Source organism: Protobothrops mucrosquamatus, unplaced genomic scaffold, assembly GCF_001527695.2.
Source record: "Protobothrops mucrosquamatus isolate PMUCROS unplaced genomic scaffold, P.Mucros_1.0 scaffold115, whole genome shotgun sequence".
NCBI lineage: Eukaryota > Metazoa > Chordata > Lepidosauria > Squamata > Viperidae > Protobothrops > Protobothrops mucrosquamatus.
Genome location: NW_015386487.1, coordinates 1620903 through 1641599, shown reverse-complemented (window position 1 = coordinate 1641599; position 20697 = coordinate 1620903). Strand labels below are relative to the sequence as shown.

Genomic DNA, 20697 nt, shown 5'->3' with positions numbered 1-20697 from the left:
AGTGGTAGGAGGAAAGAGGAGAGGTTGTGGGGTGAGGGGGAGGAAAGAGAGGGAAAGTGGATAAGGGTGGAGGCAAGGCGGGGACTGCCGGGAGTATTCGGAAATATTTTGAGTAAGAATCTTTTTTCTTTTGTGGTGTTTGTAGACGCATCATTTGTATTTGTTGTTTAATTCAAAATAATAAAAAATTTTATATATAGAAACTGAGAGGCCTTCTATTTTAGTGCCACCTTGGCTGAATGACCTTGGGCCAGTCACTCTGTCACAGCCCTAGCAAGCAGGCAGTGGCAAACCAGTTCCACAATCTTGCCAACAAAATCACAGGGACTTGCCCAGGCAGTTGCTTGCAGTCAACACTGACTTAAAGGCACACACAAACATACACACACTCAATACCCAAACAGTAGGATCAATGGTCACTCAATGATCTGATTCAAACCTAACTGGTATTGGATTGATTTATTTTTAACTATAAATCAGCAAGAATCATACTGGAATTGGGCACATCAGTAAGTTGTGGAATTCATTCCTACAAGATGGGACAATGATGAGTAACCTGGGTGTCTTAAAAGAAGACTGAAGAAATTCATGAACAATGAGGGCTAGTCTTATTTCTGAGGCAAGGGTGGCTTGTCTTCATATACCCATTGCAGGAAAACTATGGTGGGAGAGGAAAGGTCCCCACCTCCTGCTTATGCGTCCCTAGAGTTATCCCTTTGGGCCCTGGGAGGAAAGCCAACGCTGCCATAAGAATGGCGGGCTCATCCAGCACGTCTCTTATCTCACCAGCCGTGCCCCATAGACACCCTGGGAGGAGCGGGTGGGTAGCAATTTCCAGGCCCCTGTAGGTGTCTCCACAGAATTCCTCCATCACCCCAGAGAGAAGAACACAAATCATGGCTTTTACTGAACAGAAGCCACATTGTCACTAAACGCTAGGAAAAGCTTCATGAGTTAGCACTTGTAGGCCTAGGGATCACCAAATTTTCCCCAAAGTGCTCCAGACCAGGGAACGGGCTCCTGAGGGGAAAGTACAAGATTTTCTTGAAGGTCAGGATCAGGTGGGCTTTTCCCCAGTCCAGGCCATCTCCAGAGCCAGCCTTTCTGAACTAAATCTACTGCCATGCCAAGACTGAGACTCCCAGTCCCAAAAGACTTCAACCGCACTAACAGGAAATCTAGGAAGATGCGGATATTTTGGAATCACCAATGAATATTGTTGGGAACAAGAAGCTGACAAGTTAAGGGAAGGAATGGAATCCAGGAGGCAACATGCCCATGTAACACCCCTGCCAAAGCAAAAGAAGCTCTGGCATTTTAGTGTGGCCTAAAACAATCCAAGCCCTGCTGTGCTCCAGGCCCCACCGGGATGTTCTGGTCGCTCCCTGCAAGGCTGCGATCCAGCCCTCCCCCCCACCTCCCCCATGGCCCCTTCCACCCACAGGTCTCTTCCTGGCTGCTGAAGGGTTCGGTGGTGGCTGGAGGCCCAGAGCCATTTGGATTGAGCCCTCTCTTCAGCTATGCTTAGGCAGGTGGCAAGACCAAGATGGAGGACAGAGCCTTCCTGCACCAGCCCCACAAGCAAGGGCTCCCCATTGCCTGCCTATTTCCCTAGGGCTGTTTTTGAGGAAATCGGAGGAGAAGGAACAGCCGCAGCCACAAAACAGCTCCTATATTAATATTCCAAGCCAAGTACTTTACTGGCCCTCCAGGGAGGATGCATCCCAACTGCTCATTTGAGGAAAGGAATTAAAGCTGCATTGGGCACAGCAGCAATTCACATCCCATCACAAAGCAGTGATGAGGCCATTAGCGCTAAGCAAGATGGGAAAAATGTTTGTCTTTTCATCATCATGGCAGCCATTTGGAAGCTGGAACACCAAAGCCCTTTTGGCTGGTGTTCAGAAAAACAGCAACTCAAATGCTTTCCTTCGCTTCCCAGTAGAGGGTCACAAATGCCCCTTGAAATTGGTGGATTTCAAAACAGCTGAAACTGCTCCATGGAAAACCACCCATGCTGTATACTCTTCTAGGGCAAAGGATCCTCGGCACAGACAATCAGAGTTTCAGGAAACTCTGCCCTCGGCTCATTCGGAATCTCACTAACAAATACGGCACCTGGAACATCATGCAAAATCATACATCATGAAAATCTTGGCCCAGAGAGAGCAGAATAAGCAGAGCTTCTCATCAGAATTTGATATTGCCTGGCACCTTATGATTTTATTGTAGTCTCTATTTTACTTCACTAATAAATTACCTTAGCTAATTTGTGGAACGTTTGTAGAAATTCAGGGATACCCTTGAAGAGCACCCGGAAACTTCAAATGGTCTAGAATGCAGCAGCACTGGCAGCAACAGGCATGCCTTAAGTTGCCCATGTGACAACTGCACTTGCTTGCTTCCAGGTGAGGTTTAAGGTGCTGGCTATAATCTATCAAGCCCTTCATGACACAGAGCCTTCTACCTGTGATGTCAGCCTGGCCATTTTAATCTAACAGAGTCAGTATGGACTGGTTCCTTTGATTCAACATTGACATCCATCAGGACCCTAGAAGTCCACCTTCTCAGTCATGGCACTTGCCCTCTAGAATGAGGTTCCCCTCAGATCCAGAGATTTTCCACTCTGAAAGCATTCTAGAGGGCCTTAAAGACTTGAATCTTCTCTGTATGTTCAGTATGTAATATGTTGCACTGACCAGCTTATGTTGTGAGCCACCCAGAGTTGTTTGGAGCTGGATAGTGACTCAGTTAAAATAATAAATTTGCAGTCTACCTACTTTTATATTCTATGCTTACCAACACAAAACCACATTTATATGAGAACCTCCATTTATTACCTCCATTTATATCGCTATGCTCTTGTAGATACAAATAATTATTCATAATAAAATATAAAAAATACAAAAAGGCAAAGCGACTAAATTCTGTGAACAATGATTAAAAGAGCAGAAGTCTGTTTTAGCCTAAAGAAGAGAAGGTGACCACTCAGAACTGAGAGGGACTCTCCTGCCAGCAGCCTTCCAAGAGCTGGAAGTGAGAAGAGGGTGTGTGGATTGGTTTTCCATGGGGCCTGGGGAGAGAACAGCTTTGTAGAGAAAGATCCTCACTCAAAATAATGATGATTCCCTATGATTCTACAAGACCGTTAACAGTAAGCACGCGTTGCAGCCCTTACTGTACCCCTGCTATGCAATATTTTAACTTTTTTTGTGCTTTTACACAATTGGTTTTGATGTGTTATATCTTTTAATATAAGACCCTTGGGGGAGGTGAAAAGTGGCTGACAAATATTTTGGGAAGTCCTTAATGAAATCGACACACAGCCTAGATGAGAATGGAGAATGGAGCAGTTCCAACCCCTTGAGCCACTGAGTGCACTTTCTAGAGACAAAGGGGCACCCAAGAAGTGGCAGCTGCCTCCCACGGAGCTCTCTCTGTAGCCAAGCCCCTACTTGGCACACACCTTCCTTGAAAGAGAGTCCCCAGCAGAAAAGCAGTGGAGAGTGCAAATCCAGGAATGGAAAACAGCAAAATATCTCATAAATAAAGAGAAGAAATTCAGACTGCTGGTAAAGCCTCTGCAGGTCAAAAAGGGCAGAATAGATTTTTCATGTAAAATGGAAGTTACAAGATTGGTAGTAGTTATGAGACAGACGCATAGAGTTAAATCCATCTAATCTCCTTTACCATTTAACGGTGTACATCATCCTAATTCCATCTTTCATAAAACTGCCTCCAAATCAGCAAGAGAGATTAAAAATGTAGAAAAAGCCTGCAATATTTTTAAAACAGAAATCACTTCTGGCATCTGGTCACAAGCCTTGGATGTAACCTACATACCAAAGGCATTAATTTAGATTCTACCTTCAGAAATGATGTAAAAAAGGGCAGCACAACAGTTGTACCCAGATAAAGACTCTGCATTCCCAGCACTGGAAAAAATACATTTTCAAGTTCTCAGTGAGCAATCTACCAAAATTGCAGGATATTGCAATCTAAAAGTATTGAAGTATTAACACTTCTGCTTTATTCAAGGAATATTTGTTATCATTCTACTCCAATATTGACTTGTTTTCCTAGCTCAACTTTTACAATGTTGGCAAAGTTAGATTGAGCCTAGCTGGGGAATTCCCCCCTCCCATTTACAGATGTAAATCCCAGAGGTGTTTCCAAACCCAGCAGATCAGTTTGGCCCAGGAGGTCCAAAACAGGAAGGATATGGATATCACTATCAGTTAGCCATCTTCAGGGGAAAAGTGGTAACTTTGAGTTAGCTGCTCTTGCACAAAGATTTGGAATGGCAAAGAACAGCCCTCCCAAATGAAGAGGGCCTAGAGAGGACCATAAACCACTATATAAGCCCAAGTGCTATTGCTTAGCTGACCAGAACTGAACTGGTGCAGCAATATTGGATGACAACTGTAGAAGAGCAAATATTTGTCGTCTGAGACTGGAAGAAGACACATCCTGTCCCTTCTCACAAGCTTGGTCCAGCCTAAATGTCGTTCCTCCCACTTCACCTGGCCTAAATTGGTGACCTAGTGTTTTCAGCAAGGTTTTTGCCTCCTTAGAAAAAGGCACCTGAAAGCCAGGTAGGAGACCAGGTAGCCCACAGACAAGCTTCTCTCCTCACAAAGGCAGGGTTCTGTTCCTGGCTGAGCAGCAGGAGAGGAAACAGGCAGGGCCAGGTGACCCAGGCTCACCCAATGGAGGCTACAGAGAGGCTGCCCAGTAAGTCCTTCTCTGCCCAGGTACCACTCACAGCAGGGAGGCTGAGGCTGTGTCTCTCTGAGAGGCAATAGCCTTTGTCAAAATGTGACAAGAGGAGCCATACCAGATGAAGACAGCCTCAGGGTTCGAGCCATGAACATGCAAATGTTGCAACTCATAAGGAAGACCCTGTCACAGTTAGTGGGGGAAGCTGCATCCAAATGAGCCCCCACCTCCCAACGCTGTGCATGCCTTTTCCAGACCTGCCTCATTGTTTGGGGATCAGATGGGCAAAGGAGGGAGGTGGGTTGTGCTGTGCCCTCCTCTGGCATTAAGAGCCAGCATTTCCTCACTGGGATTTATGAGCAGATGGGCCAGGGGGAGGGAAGAGCAGGATATCTGAATTCACCCACTGCATCTGGCTCCTGCCCAGGTACATCAGGGCAAGGTCACATCCACTGGGGACCCTATCAGGTCAGGGGCTTTGGAAGACAAAGCTTGACCACAGAATAAGCCACCGATGAGCCAGTAGGGGGACCCTGGCATGCAGTGTCTCGAAGTCCAGCTGCCAAGGAACCCTTAAAAAGTGTGCACAAAGCAAAGGCTGTCCTCTGAAGGCAATCCTATAACTGGAAGGAACTAAATGTTCCACAAAAATAGCACATCCTGGAATCAGCAGGTTCCTTCCATCTACTGAGATGCAATAAATGGTTTTGCCCATTTCTGATTTCCCAAGGAACTAAAATTGACGAGGCCTCTGAAAATGTAATTCCTTATTTGGAAACTGACTGTTCCCTTTCCTGCTCTGAGAACAGTTGCCTCCTGGCTGCTGGAGAGTGGCAAGGGTTTGGTCTCTGCTCCTTGACCAAGGGATGAATTCACACCTCCCAGCAGCACACTGCAGAATGGGTGGGCCGCCATGTTGGGAGGCTCAACACAGAAAGGAAGGCAGCTTTTTTCCTTCTCCCCCAGAGCTTTGATGCAGACAGGAACAGATGGGGAGGCTCACCCCCCTTCTTCTCTTGCTGTGCTGCCAGGGACAGGAAATGCCTATAGGATGAATGGCATAGCCAGAAATTCTGCCCAGCTCCCTCTAGACAAGGGCAACTTTTCCAGGTGGATTCCAACCAAGAGGTCTTTTGCAGCCACTGCCCAGTTGTTTGGAGGGCTTTAAGGTCCATCAGTGCTGAGTGGGTGTGGGAAAGGTACAGCTGCCCCATCTATTACCTGCTCTGAATGCAACTGCTCAGCAGAACCTGGGATGCGTGAAGCCAGTTTTCCCCCAGTTTAATGAGGATCCATGTTTAATTTCCACAGCAAACAAAGCACGGGGGGGGGGGGGTGAGGAGGTTTTTCAATGGAGACCCTATGGCTGCCTGAACTAAATAAGAAGACACAAAATGACAGGTATTCCCATCACACCAAGCCACCTGGACCACCTCCAGCCTGTGACAGGAAGCCAAGGTGCTTTTTTCCATTCCTTCTCCTGTCACAAAAGCCATGGCACCCAGCTCCACCCGGCAAACTCCCAACCTGTTCTTGCAAACCGTTCATTGGGAAGTGAGGATTTTTAATAATAAAGAAAACAAAATGGGTCTAATCTACTGAGAGATATTCCCAAACTTACATGTTCTCCTGGAACAAATAGTCAGTTTTTTTGTTCTATAGGAGCCCATTTCATACGGAACAAACCATTAAGCTTCTGTGCTTTGATGCACCAATATATTAAATATCCAAAAGGTTTTTCATGCATTAAGGGATTCAATTTCTTTTCTTAATATCACCTAACCTCAGTAGCATTATTATTCACTTTCTGGAACTGCTTCAGTATAATACTTTGCAACAAAGAAGCAGTTAGGGTTCTTGTTTTTTAATCATGGCTTCCAAAAAGGGATGAGGCTGTAGAAGATTCTCTTTCGGAATGAAGGTTGTTCAATTTGGTAGTCTCAAAAACCAAACCAGCCCCAACACCTTCCACGCCACTGGCACTGAAAACTATCATTGCATCTCACATGAAGTTATTAGTCTGGCTGTGAAAAATCAAAAGGTCTCAGCTCAGATTGTGTCTTCTTTTTCCCCTGCCTTTCGCACAGTCAAAATGCAAATGAAGGCAAATCAGACGCTGGCATGGATGGCAGCGACAAGGAGAAAGATCTGGGTAGTATTCTGGAAAAACAGGAGAGCCCTGGCTTTAATTAAAAAGTTTTGGGATGATTAATCACCCATTTTCAGGTACCTGGACATGTCCCTAGAAGGAATAAATAGGAATAAGTAAATGCTTTCTGCATCTTGCCCTCTGTCTCCGACTGAACCAAAGGGAGAGACACTTGCTCAGCAGGAGAGAATAAGCTGATGCCAGAACCTATGAAGCCGGAGGAGAGCCAGTCACCCCCGAAATGCCGCCGCCGCCGCCGCGGCTGCACGATGGGGCTGGAGGCTCCTGCACCAAACAGATGGCAGAAGCTGCCGCTGCCCGTTCTTTTATGCAGCGCAGATCGATTACTCTACATCGGATTGTAATTTCATCCAAGGCAACCTCCCATCGCCTTCTCATTTCAACAGCTTCATTAGTTTAGCCCCAGTTTTGACACACAAGATCGCTGCTCCTGATCTGAAGCTGAAGCTTCTGAAGGAATTGCATTTTCCACCTACCCCCTAAGGCTCTCCCTCCGTCTCGACCTCATCTCTATCAAGCTGCTGGGTTGGATTTATGGAAGCACCTCCAGATTTTAAAGGCCCGCCGGGCTAGGGAATATTTGTTTCCTGGGTTTCAAAGATGGTTCTCCATCTACTTTGAGAACTGGAGACAAGAGAACAAAGCTCTAAAAGTAACGCGCTCCGCGTTAAGCCTTGAACATTCTCGCTTGGAGCACAGGCAAAAACGCTGCGCTAGAGCCTAGCCGACATTCATGTAATTAAGAACGTTTCTGCGGCGATGGGCTGAGGGAGGAGGGTGGGATTCATTTTAATTTCCTATTGAATGATTTCAGGGCTCTAACGGTGCGACTGCCAGCTGGGATTCGGAGGAGAGCTGCCAGCTCAGTCCCGGCAGAGGCCGGGAGGCAAATGGTCCCGCAGCACTCCTTGCCTCTTCAGAAGAGGCTTCCTGAACCCACCGTGGGCGGCAGGACAAAGGGGCGGCGGCCAACCGGGTCTCAAGGGAGGCCGCCATCCCTTCGTCAGAGGGGCAGAGGGGACGCTGTCAGCCGACCGGCCGGGAGCAACCTCAGTGGCAAGCCTGGGCGCGCTTAGCCGCTGCCCCTACCGAGCCGGGGAGGGCAGAGGGATCGCAAGCTGCTCCGGCCTCTTCTGGAGGGAAGGACGGCCAGGACAGGGAAACAGCTCCCGCAGAAACTCCTGAAGTTCCCGCCCTCGACGGGGCGCCCCGCCGCCGCCTACCTGGGCTGGTCCAGGAGTTGAGCAGCAGGAGGCAAGAAGTGACCAGCCACATGCCATCCAGGGGGGCCGGTGCCGCGGGCGGGCGGGCGCCCTGCCTCTGCCCGTGTCCCCGGCCGGCCCTCGCCAGCTTCCCCCGTCGTCGGATACTCCGCGCTCCGCACCGCCAGCCCGCCCGCCCGCCAGCCTCGCGCTACGCTCAGCCGCTCCGACTGTCAGCCGGCGAGCGAAGGAACGAAGGAACGAACGCGCGGGCGAGCGGGCGGGCGGCGAAGGAGGAGGAGCGGGCGGCCTCCCACATCCCCGCCCACCAGCCGGGAGGGGGAGAAGGGACGCCTCCGCCCCCAGCCCTGGGCAGGTGCCCCGCTAAGGCGGGCGGGCCGCCGCGTGCCTATCTCCCACCTCGCAGGGATCTGTGTGGCCCGCCCGGGAACCCGCCCTCCCCTCAGCCCGGCCGGTTCCCCGTCGAAGCCCCCGGGCGCCGCTTTGGGTGCCCCGTTTACCTCTGGCAGCTGGGAGCGGCCTCCTCTCCGTTGGCCTCGCCTTTCCGAGGAAGGAGGCAGTGGAAAAGGAGCGCTCCCAAGAGCGGCGGCGGCGGCGGGCTGTTCTCGCTCCCGGCCGAACCTGGGCCGGGCAGGCGGTTCCGACGCCGTGCAGCTGGTTTCCCCTTAGTGTAGCCGGTAAGGGAGGAACTGCCGGCGTCTCCTCTCCGCGGCGGACAAAAGTTTTGCGGACCCGTCGGGGACTTGGCAGCCGGCCCTCCGGCGGCGTTGGGTCCCCTCGAAAGGCCCAAGGCAAGCGACCCCGGAACTACTGGCTTGCCCTGCCCGGCAGGTGCGGGACCCGAGCCCTTCACGTATCGAATTCGAATCCCCGGCCAACCAAGGTGCCAAGGGGAAGGCCCTCCGGAGGACCACTGGCTTCCCGCTGGTCGCGCCACAGCTTCATCCCCACTACAATCTCCGCTCGTCTGTTGGAGGGCCGCGCCCCGCGCCTGAGACACAAGGGGACCTTTCGGCAGACGGGGACGCGGCCTCCGCCTGAGGAAACGGACCAGGAGCTCCCCTCCCGTGGTGGTCAGACGGGGCCGCCGGTGTGCCCCGGAGGGCCGAGGACCGACCCTCCCGCGCTACGCCTCAACATTCGGCGGCTCCCCCCGCCCCTCCCTCTTTCCAGTGACCTCCTCTCAGGCGGCCCCGACGGACCCCGCTCTTCCTGCTCTCCAGCCGCGCCGGCCGAGCCTGCCGAGCTCGCCCCCCCGCCGGCCAGTCCTGGGTGGGTTGAGCGAGCAGAGCGAACGGCCCAAGTCTGAATTAGGCAGGGTCGGCGAAGCCTTGACTTCCTGATGCGTTCCTCCCAGGCCGCCTCCCCTCTCTCCTGGACAGCAGGAAGCCTCCCTTGAGAAGATTCCCCTGGAGCGGGAGAGGTTTCTGGGGGGTTTCTGGGGTCTGCATAGTCAGGAGAGGAAGGGCGAGCCAGACTCAGCTCTACTTGCTTGCTCTGTGGAGATGTGATCCCAAAGCCAGCTGATACAGTGGGGAGGAGCCTCGTCTCTTTTGTGAACAAGACTTACAAAAACTTGGGAACTGTTTTGTTCAGGAAAAACTGTCCTGTCTCACAACATGCAAGAAGAGATGCCAAAGATCCCATCCCTACAACAATTGGGGGTAGGGAAAACAGGGGCCTGAACGTAGCATTTCTCTATGATGGACAGCCCCATGCTTTCCGATAACGCCCCCTACTGCCTGCCAGGTTTGCCTAGCCTCTGCCCTTTTAGCCTTCCACAAATTAGCAAAAACCATTACATTTCTGCAGAGATTTAGAGTTCAATAGGATGGTGACTTATGTGGGCAACCATTTTTGTTTTCATTTCTGTTTTTGTTCTGGTAGAACCCTGTTGTTTCTACATGTTGTTTCTTATGTTTTATGTTACATTTTATGTAACTTGCCTGGAATCAAAATGGAACTGAACAGCACAAAAGTACTGTAAATAAAGAGCAAGCAAGCAATACCAAGGGGCTGGAGAATGGCTGGTGTTTTCTTTCGTTGGGGGGTATAGAACCTTTGACCGTGGTGTAGCCTTTCCATGCCTCCCCCCAGCAGGGGATTCTGCAGTCAGATCCTTTGACTGAGAAGGCCCAGGTCTAGTCACACACACCCCATAGCCATCCCTGTGATGAGGGATGCACCTTTGTGTCTTAAATTCTTTGGGAGCTTATTTGCCACACTGCCTCTCTCTGAGTTGCCCCCCCCCCCCGTCTGCATACAGGACGACTGTCATTCACCCATAGTCAGCAGAAGGGCCCTTACTCTGCTCTTCATTGCTGTCAGATTAAACTTACTCTTGGGAAGGTGAGGTTCTTTTTTGTCTTCCTCAGAAACCTGCCTTCCTTTCCCTAAAATTAGATATTCAAAAAGTGTTATCCTTCTAACCCCTCGCCATCTTCTCTCCTCAGAGATGACCATGCCTTCTCTTGATCTTCTGCGTTGCTCTTCTTCAAAGCCTCAACCCCTTTGTTCTTCTCAGTTTCCTCTGTCCAATCTTCTCTGGCCTGGAAGGATGCAGGAAATAACCCAGAAAATGTTTCTTTTCGGGGCTATGATAAAATAATAGGAAAAAACTTTTTACTGGAATATATAGCCCATTTTGCTATGATAAAATCAAACAAAAGGCAAGCAAAGGCAAAAATAAAAACCACACAAAATCAAAGTTAAGTCTAACCAAAAACAGGCAAAAAAATTTTTAACAGCATTAAAACTGTTTCATGAAATTCAAATAAGCTACTTCAAACTATCAGAGGCCCTTAATTTTTTGAAACCAAGTTAAAGGAAGTCTTAGGAGCCTTTTGGAAGTGGGCAGGAGAATAGAAGGGTATGCAGTGCAAAATGTAAAATATGGGCCACAGGTGATGGTCAGTTGCTCCCCTGCCATTCTGCCAAGATATTAATTTGAGCCTGGCTTCTTTGAGGGAGAAACTGTATCCTATGGGAGGCTGCATGTTCCTCCAGGGAGGAACTAGCCATGGAACGATCCCCATGACCTCAGTCTTTGCCCTCAACCAGGTAGGCAATCTTTTGCAGATCACATTTGTCACTTGCCCAGCTGGAAGACTGCTGTGTTCTCCCTTTGCCATGTGGTTGTCTTTGCTGTCCTTAATAAACTCATCTTTGATTTACTATAATTGGACACAAACGTTCTGTGGTTAACAGGAGACCAGCAGAGATAAGCTGGTCAATTCTGGGCTAATGACTCCCTGGAGGTGATGATCTTTTTTCTTCTCCTGATGTGTGAGGTTTCCAGGCAGGTCATTGCCAGTAATCCCCTCAGAGTAATGTCAGGCGGTGATGGAGGTCACCAGACACTGGGACTTGAGATCTGCTCCTTGGGCTACCTTTCTCATTACCTTACAGGTCCTGAAGTGTGGTGTGGTGGCTCACTGCTTAAGACACTGGGCTTCAAGGTTCAAGACCCAAGCACCGTGTGATGGGGTGAGCTCCCATCCTCGCCCGAGCTCCTGCTAACCTAGCAATTTGAAAACATGCAAATGGGAGTAGATAAATAGGTACCACTTTGGAGGGAAGGTAACAGTGTTCCATGATGTCATGCTGGCCCCATAAATGCAAAAATATCTTTGGACAGTGCTGGCTCAACAGTTTCAAAATGGAGATGAGCACTGTCCCCTAAAGGCAATGACTAACAGATTAAAATCTGCAGGAACTGCTTTACCTACCTGAAGGTACCACATGTGGAGAAATTAGGCACATCTCTGAGAGCTTCCCTGATCAAATTTCTCAGTGTGCAGGCTTGCAATTTGAGTTGCCCAAAGCCACCCAGAATTCAGAAATGGTGGGTGTAGCCCAGCAAGCCCTCAAAGCAAGCTGGAGAAGGAAAAAGCAAAGACTGCCTGGGGGGGGGGGCACAGGAGGAAGACTAAATGCAACCAGATGAAAGATGAAAGGGTGGAGAAATGATATTGTAGATTCAAAGGGATCAAGAGACATATGGGGGGGGCAGAGATGATAGCCCAGCTGACCAAAGGCAACAGGGAAAGGAACAGATCAGAGAGAGAAGGTTCTGTGAACCCAGTAGAATTCACAACTCATAATTTATTCTCAGGTTCACCTTAGCCCCCAGAAGAGATCCTCAAATCTCCTTTTACGGTCTAAGAAGAGATCTACCCCTCCCAAAGCACAAAACATAGGTCCCTTATGAGTTCCCCCAAACTACTGCTTAATCACAGATGTCCATTTCATGTATAGAGGGCACCCGTAATTGATGGTTACAGAGATTCATGGAAATCATTATGATGGGTCAATTTTTGGTGAAATGGTTATGGTGGTAACTGCAAGAACTGATTTCTCTTGAGTGCACTGCAGACCCAGGAGCAAGCTTTACTCTGATGATGCTTGGAGGGAGGGTCCTGGATCCAACTGTGGAGTTTCAAGAGCCCTTGAACTCTGATTTATTAGTTCATCTGGCCCTGTTGCCCAGGCACTATTTTGGTGGTGCCAGTTCTGTTCCATCCACAGTTGTACAGATTAATCCTGTGCCACATTTGTTCTTGGTCCTGAACTTTTTTGAGGGCTTCAGATTTTGAGGGCTTCAGAGGTCATGGCACCAAGACTCACGCATGCTGGTTGGTCCACATAGTCAGATAAGAAAAGCTTGGTATTCCTCAGCTGAAGGCCTTTCATCAGTAGTTATGTCACATGGATGGCATGGGGTATTGGGGTATGTGTCATTTTCAGCACAAGTTGTTGACTTTGTATTCTAATGTCTTGAACTGGCTACAACTCACAATAGTTCATTTAGTGATTGTTCAAAATTACAACAGCACCCAAAAATAGACATGACCATTTTTCACACTTACAACCATTACAGCATCCCCATGGTTATGTGTTTAAAATTCAGATGCTTGGCAATTGACTTGTATTTATGACGATTGCAGTGTCCTGGATTTTTGCGACCTTCTGACAAGCAAAGTCAATGGGGAAGCCAGATTTACTTAACAACTATGTTGCTAAGTTAACTGCAGTCAACAACTGTAGCAAGGAAGATTGCAAAATGGGGCAAAATTTACTTAACAACTCTTGCTTAGCAACAGAAATTTTGGGCTCAATTGTGGTTGTAAGTCAAGGACTACCTGTATTTTCTTATTTTAATATTGCTCTGTATTTGTACGTGCTTTTCAATTTTTCTGCATATGACCAGAAAACCTGTTAGGGGCTACACAGATATTATAGATAAATAAATATCTATTCACCCTTCACTGAGATCCCAGTCTAGATAGGGAAGCCATTCCTGCTATTGACTGCAACTCTTTTTTAAAATCAAAATAGTGTTCATGAATAGAGCCCTGCCTGGCCCAGAAATTTAGGAACCCCAGATCTCCTTCCTCTAAGCATGGATGGGCTCCTCTATCTGTGGACCTTTCCAGTCCCTGTTCTTCGACTGCCTCCCCGTTCTGGGCCTGGATTAATTCCCAGATTAAGACCCTGTGGGAAGCAGCCCCTCAGGTTGGGCTCATTCGGAGGAGCCATGCCGGAAGGGCCCTTCCTAGGCCAGAGAGTTCACCAGCATTCATCGGGGTGTCTACAATATTTTCTTTCTCCTGGAGAGCTTGATCTCCCCTCTCTTAGGCTCAGAGACTTATAAGCCCTGCAGGGTGCTCTTTGCTAAGTTTTTCACAGGGTCTGGTCAGCTCATTTGATTCCCTAGAGATGATTGTCCCCAAATTAGATACATCTCGGTTCCAGGGGTGTTTTATGGAAAGGGAATATTGTCCTTGCAAAAAGGCCTGGAATGACCAAGAAGGCAAAATCTGTTCTCTGGCGTCATGGGGAAAGTATCTGAGAGTAAATTCCCATCTGCCTGTGCTTCCTCTTTCCAGATTTTGCCAGAAGAAGGAAGGGGGTTATGGCTAAGCCTTTGCTGAGTTACCTTGCAGGTGTCCAATTGCAATAGTTTACCTGGACACAACCTGCTGAATGGCTTTGGGTAAACACAGAGGAAATATAACTCCCAGTGAGGCTCACTGGTAGTGATGGTGTCTTATTCTTCCATCTGTGCCTGACACAGAATCCCACTGAGTTCTTGATGTGGAATAAATTACTACCAGTAAAGCACTTTTTAGTGTGGGAGGGGGAGACAAGGTGTTGGCCCTCCACAATATATATGTCTCTAGATATAATCCCCCTCCCCTGAGATTTACAGCTCAAACACTCCACAGAGGCTGGGGGCAGATGGTCTCTCTTCACGAGGGCAGGGATTAATTATTTTCTTCCAAGACAAACACAAAGCTGCATTTAATTTTCAGAGGCAGAAATAATATGATTGAAATTGATTTTTGTTGTGTGTGTGCCAGTCTCATAGATGACAATGTTCAAATTTCTCCCAATGGTTGGTACACCAAACAATGGGGAGCTGATAATATGCAAGAGTACAACTCTGAACAACTTTCCCATGCAGGGGTCTCCTGGGCTTCATCTCACTGTGAAATGCAGGTAGTGTAGCAATTTGTCCATTTCAGGAGAAATACTACCCAGGTTAGTTTATTACTTGGTAAAGATTATGTGCTCCACCATCCCTGAGGTGGCACAAAAATAGACTAGCAATAAAAGTTGGCATCTCCATTGCCAATCTCTATTTTGCCTCTGTTGCCTCTTTCTGAATCTTGTCCTAACTTGTGATGCACCAATGGTTGGCTCTCTCCCTTTGCTTTGCTACTGCCCTTCCCCCCCCCCGTAAAGAAGACACCCACTGGTCAGGATAGGGGGGAGGAGGGGGGAGGGGGACACCTTGGGACCCTGCCTGGGCTTCTCTAGGCTGCTTGCCTGCCTCTCTGGCCACACACCCTAAAGTCCACCAGCTAGGTCCTGGAGAGCAGGAGAATTGCAGCTGACCAGCTGTGGGCACCCCAATCTTTAGGGGTGTGGGAAGAATGGATTGAAACCAGCAGATACCAGGGACCCTGGCAGTCAAGCAGCACCCCAGCAGCACCCTCCTGCTTGCTTTCTGAACCCGGCAACATGCAAAGGCAGAGCCTCTGCGTGGAAAAACGAAGATACGTCTCCAGGACTGCAGAAGCAAAATGACTCCAATATAGTCCCTTTTCTTCCCCAGTGAATAGTGGAGCTCTATTGCCCTCTCCTCTGGGGAGTTGGGGCCTAAAATAGGGTGGGGAAGGGGTTGGAAAGGAACTCCGGAACCAAGGACTGGTGGAAAAAGAGAAGACCAATAGATAATGATTCTACACCTTGAATCTGTGCTGGGGTAAAATTGTTTTAAAAGGTAAAGGAAATGTTACTTGTTTAGTAGTGCAGCTATAGTCCACCACTTTGAGATTTCCTGGTGGTCTCCTATTCAAATATTAATATAGCCTGACTCTGCTTAAGCTTCTTGAGATCATCCTGGTGAAGCAATGGTTAGGATACAGTATTGCAGGCATACTTTGCCGACTGCCAGCAGTTTGATCCTGATGGGGCTCAAGGTTTGTTCTTGATGGGGCTCATGTCGTTAAAATGAGGACCCAGATGGTTGTGGGCAACATGCTGACATTGTAAACTGCCCAGAGAGTGCTATAAAGCATTATGAAGCGGTAAGTGCTATTGCTATCACCCAAGTCAAGCTAGGTACTATTGATTTTAAGAAATTTTAAAGGCAGCTTTTATGAACATCTCCCCTGTTGAAGTGTTCCAGAGAAATCAAAAGCTCACCCACTCTTTGTGCCATTTTGGAAGTCCCTAACCAAGATACAGATCCTGTTACAGGCCACCAACACAATTCTTCTGCCTGTCTTTTATAAAACAAATTATGAACCTACACTGACCTCTAGTGGATCTCTTTGAAGTGCAGTTCTTCACTTTGTATACAAGAGGGCCACTCAACCAATGTCCTCCGTTTCAACAGCGGTACCTGTCTTATCAGAAAGGTTGCATGCCCCCCCAATTAAAAAACAATCATTGTTGCAAAAGCTGATGCACACGAGGGAAGACTGTGGCCTTCTTTTTTCTTTACAAAGTATTGGTGTTTGGTTCTCCTTTCGTTTAGGAATAGTGAGAAGAGAAGGAACATTGCAAAGGAATGTGGGGAGTCTGGTCCCCAGCCCGCTTCCCAGAGCTTGTATGTTCCTGTCCCGCTTAGTCTCACTTGGAGCAGTCAAATGTGCTACGTGTGAACAGAGTGGGTGCCCTATTGGCCAACAACTGGTTCATGGCTAGGGAGCATTGGGTTCGACTGAGAGCTAGGAGAAAGGGGAGCTCACTGGCCTTCACCATCCCCACATTCAGCACTTGGGAGCAGGCCTGGTCAGGAAACAGAAACCCCAATAACAAAGAATGTCAACCTACTGGAAGAGTTTCTCCCTCCTGCCCTCTTGATGAAGACAGAGCAAGTTGAGTTTTGCCTGAGAAGCCCAGCTAGGTCCCAAAGTTCCACCCTCCCTCTTCCTGCCATCTCCTCACTAGGAGGTGTTTCCTTTATCAATGGGGGTATATGGGGGGCACAAAAGCTACCAAAGAAAGCCAACTATGGACATGCTCACAAATCAGGACCAGTTCATGGACTCAGAAAGAGGCAAAGGGACAGGACAGAGATTGGCAATAGGGACACCAATTTTACGCAGGTCTATTTTTGTGCCAACTCAAGAATGGCAAAGGAGAGCACCTGGACTCAGTTGTGGAGAAAGGCCAAAGGAAAGAGATGGCTAGCAGGGACTCTGGCTGAGCTCACATCCTAGGTCTTCCTTGTGACTGCCAATGAAATCAGCCTGCCCCTTTAAGATTGCATCAAAGGCCTCAGCTCAGGTCTGGGGCTCAGGCTTAAGGAAGATGCAGATACCTTCTGGCCCGGGAGGAGTGGCAGCATACAGAATGCTGGTGCCCACAGTTCACTCCCTCACCCCCTCCCGCCTTCTTCGGGCCGCTTGCCGCCCCTTTCGGCCTTCTCCTTTCATCGATCGAAGGAAAGACAGTCCGGCCGTCCTCAGCCCTGAACTCTGCTCTTGAGCCGCAGAGGAGAACATCTTCCTGCCCCCCTGCCTCCCCCCCCCCACACACACACCCGCCGCCGGCCTCTTTTGGTTGGCAGCTCTGTCCCCAGACCAAGCGCAGCTAAGGCACGAAAAGCCCCCGTTTTTATCAGAGAGCACGCTCCAGTCGCAAAAACGTCGCAGCTGCCGCCCACTTGGGATGGCCAAAATGATCAAGCTAAAACCCGACTTGGGAGGCGGCGCTTTACTTCATTGCCAGAGACGGCGCGGCAGTAGCCAAGCGCGGCTTAGGCTCGTCGCTTCCTCGGACGCGCGCCCGGAGACGCTTTCGATTGAGCCTTCGGAGCAAGAAGCGGCATCTGCGCGGTCCGCAGCCTCTTGCTCCCGGGAGAGTAGAGGCACCTCCGCCGCGAGTGGTGCTACAACCGCCGTTTAGGCCGCCTGCACCCCCTGTCCCGCTCCCAGGAGCCGGAGGCCCGCAGAAAGGTGCGCTGGGCAGACCCGGGCTCACAGTTCGTTCGCTTCGTCGGGTCTGCAGAGAGAGAAGGGAAAGCAGGCGGAGATCAGGAAAGTCCCCGGGCCCGGGAGTCTTGGATAATTGGGCTAGGGGTACCCACCGTCGCTGCTGCTTCCCTCCGCAACGGAACCGCCGACCTGCAACGCAAGAACTTGGTGAGACCTCGAGCCGCTAGGACCGGCACTGTTGGGGGTTCAGCCGCCCCGATGCCCTCCCTCTCGCCTTCCCCGCAAAAAGGGGCGAGCCTGGCCTCTCACCCGCTTTCCTGTGTCCCGGGAAAGGTCACCAGAACCTCCCTCGCGCCCCCTCCCTCCCCGCCGCTTACTGAAGAGTATGGCGAGCCCGATCAGGAAGGCCGCCACGGCGAAGATGAGCCCCCCGTAGCGGATGGTCTCGTAGTCTGGGGAGACAAGAAGAAGCGCTCAGCACAAACGGGCTGAGCCTGCGGATGGGAGAGAAGCGGGGCGGTTACAGAATTTACCTCTGGTTGAGACCGGGCAAGGACCCCGCACTAAATTGCACCCGAGGGGCTGCTCCTCCTGAATGCCCCGGCTGGTTACTTACCAAACAAGCTGTGAATCAAACGCGCGGAGAGGGGCGGCGGATCTGAGCGGCCAGGCGAGGCGAGACTCCCCCAAGGCTTAAGGAAGGTGGCAAAAGACGCGCTAGTCTCCGGACAGCGCGGCTCGGAAAGCGGGACGGGGTCCTTTTTAACTGGATTTTTTTATTGTGTTGGAGTGTGTTCCCATATTTATTGATCTCTTATGTAAACATGTTTTATTGTGTTTTGCTCAAAGAGAAGCGATATAGAAATAAAATCAATATTTTGGGGAGGGAAAAGTCTTAGTTGTGCTCGGTCTCCTCTCAATAACCTTCTTATTATTCACAGTATAATTCCTCGGAGGTCGACCGTAGTCCGAGCAGCGCAAGCCCGTCTCCCCTTTCTCTGGAGCCCCTGCCAGGGCAGCAAAGAGGGCGGCCAATTCCCTGTACGGCCCCATCCGGGGGTCAGCCCCTTCGCCACTTCTTACCATAAGAAAATATGGCTTTCTTGGTCTCCGGCAAACTTTCTGGCGGGAACGGGAGGAGAGAAAAGAAACCAAATCAGAAGCCGGGCGGTCGCGAGGCTGGGCTTCCGAGGACTGGCCGCTGCGACCCGGGGCTCGGAGCCTTTCGCATTCGGCACCTGAAACTTTCCGGCCGGCTGGCGGAGCAACTGCGAAACTGCCGGCTACGCTGCCAAGCCGAGGAAAGGTGCGGCAGCCCAGGAGCGCTCGGGAGGCCCCACAGAGGCCCTCGGCCTGAAACCGGGCACCCGCGCCCCGTGCGTGCGGCAAGTACAAGAAAGGACCCACTTGCCCCATCGGTGGGGGAGAAAGGAGCCGGTCCCATCGCGCCACCCGGTGGTTTTGCCCGCGTCCCTCTGCGGTGCTCAGATCTCGCTGCGGAGGGGACTGGAGAGTACCTGCGCGAGGCAATAAATAGAGGGCCCGCACCGGCCCAAAGCAAGACCCCCCTCCCGCGTCTGATGAGGACGCCTCTTCTGGGGTTTTTCCAGCACTCCAACGCCCTCACCCCCCCGTCCCCCCCCCCCGCCTCTGGCCCCGGGCTAGTGTCCCCAGTGTGCACAATCCGGTGCTGCCTTAACCTATGGAGCTCTTTATTCACCCTTCCACTTGGCCATCTAGGCCCTCCAAGTGGGCTGGATCAGCAGGTCGGAGTTACTCTCTCCTCCGGCTTTCTGGCATTCAATGTTGGAGGAAGTGGGAAGGGGGGCTGGCAGTGGGGGTAATTCCTCTCCAGTTGTGAAGCGCCTGAACTACCTCCCCTTCTCCAGCCTGTCTGGAGACTGGCCAGCTCCAGCTCCATCACACGCACATTGTAATAGGGAGCAGGGAGGACAAATATCTCATTAAACATTAACCTGCTGCCCGTAATGTTTATCCAAGTCACAAGGCAAAGTCTGAGGGAGGCTCCCCTCCTTTGGAAGGGCTCAGTCTCCTTGAAAACAAGGCACAGGCCAAGGCCTGGACCACCCAAGGCTCTCCCGATTCTGCTCTGCTCCATCCTGCTGCCTGGGTGGCTGCCCGCCTCAGAATTGGCACTAGGGTTAAGGGAGAGGTTCAGCTGTGGAGGAGGCAAATAAGGGGTCCAGTTGGAGAAGCTGATCTCCATCCCATCTCTTGCCTGCCACCACCCACTCCAGAATGAGCAGAGGGCTCAGTCCTGATCTTTGGACTCAGGTCTTTCTGCCGGCATTGAGGCTGATCTCCGTCTCACAGACTGGGAATGCGGAGGCTGACCCTCTTTTGAGGAGCAGCTATCTAAGCTCCCCGCAGCCATAATATCACATTGCAGCAGTGGAGGAGGAGGAAGTGAACGGAATGTCTGCATCCAGACTGGAAACAGTCCTGGTCTCCCTGTCAATGAAGCACTTGGGGTACCCCAGAGCCAAACAGCTGGAGCGGTCTCCCACCCCAAAGCCAAAGCGTCCTCTCTTTCTGGCCTGGAGAAGTAGAGTGAGGCAGCCAGAGGGAAGGGCCAGCAGAGTTGGCCACTGCACTGTCCTTGGAGCCTCCCTCTTGGTTGGCCCTTTATTGGGGGAACCTTTCGGGTGAGCTCCTGGGCGAGGCTCCTATTCCAATGGAAGGATTTCTGACACTGGCTCATGGCTGTAAATGTTTGCTGTAGCAGTGCAGAAAGGCTTAAAACAATCAGCTGTAAACGTGGGGTGCAGGCACAGATACCGTGTTACTTGTGAACAGTCTTACCCTAGCAACCAAGTCATGTGGTTTTCGAAGTTCTCCAACATGTTTATTTTTCCATCATTTGTGATCCCCTAAAACATCTGCAATAATCCACTTAAATCTTTCAGGTGCCAGTGTGGAGATTAACCAAAGATGTGTATTGTATAAGTACGTGCAGACTGCCCTGGCAGTTGGAACACGTACGAAGTACAAATAAATGTTATCTGTGTCTGTGTCTAGCAAATCGCTAACCAGAAGGTTTGCTATTTCCTACTTGAGAAGGAAAGACAATGAGGTCTATGTGTAAAATTTTCAATAAAAGAGAGCTTACGAA

The 20697-nt window shown here is 50.3% G+C and overlaps 1 protein-coding gene across 1 annotated transcript in view; it reads right to left on the bottom strand.

The window, feature by feature from the left end:
* Positions 1-20697, bottom strand: part of LOC107284781 — a 31987-nt gene that overhangs the window by 3303 nt on the left and 7987 nt on the right. The window contains exons 6-9 of the mRNA XM_029283528.1: positions 18648-18686; positions 17942-18016; positions 17717-17753; positions 10452-10495 (exon numbers count right to left, since the gene is read on the bottom strand). Of these exons, the coding sequence (XP_029139361.1) occupies positions 10452-10495; positions 17717-17753; positions 17942-18016; positions 18648-18686 (195 nt within the window). The remainder of the gene's footprint in view (positions 1-10451; positions 10496-17716; positions 17754-17941; positions 18017-18647; positions 18687-20697) is intronic.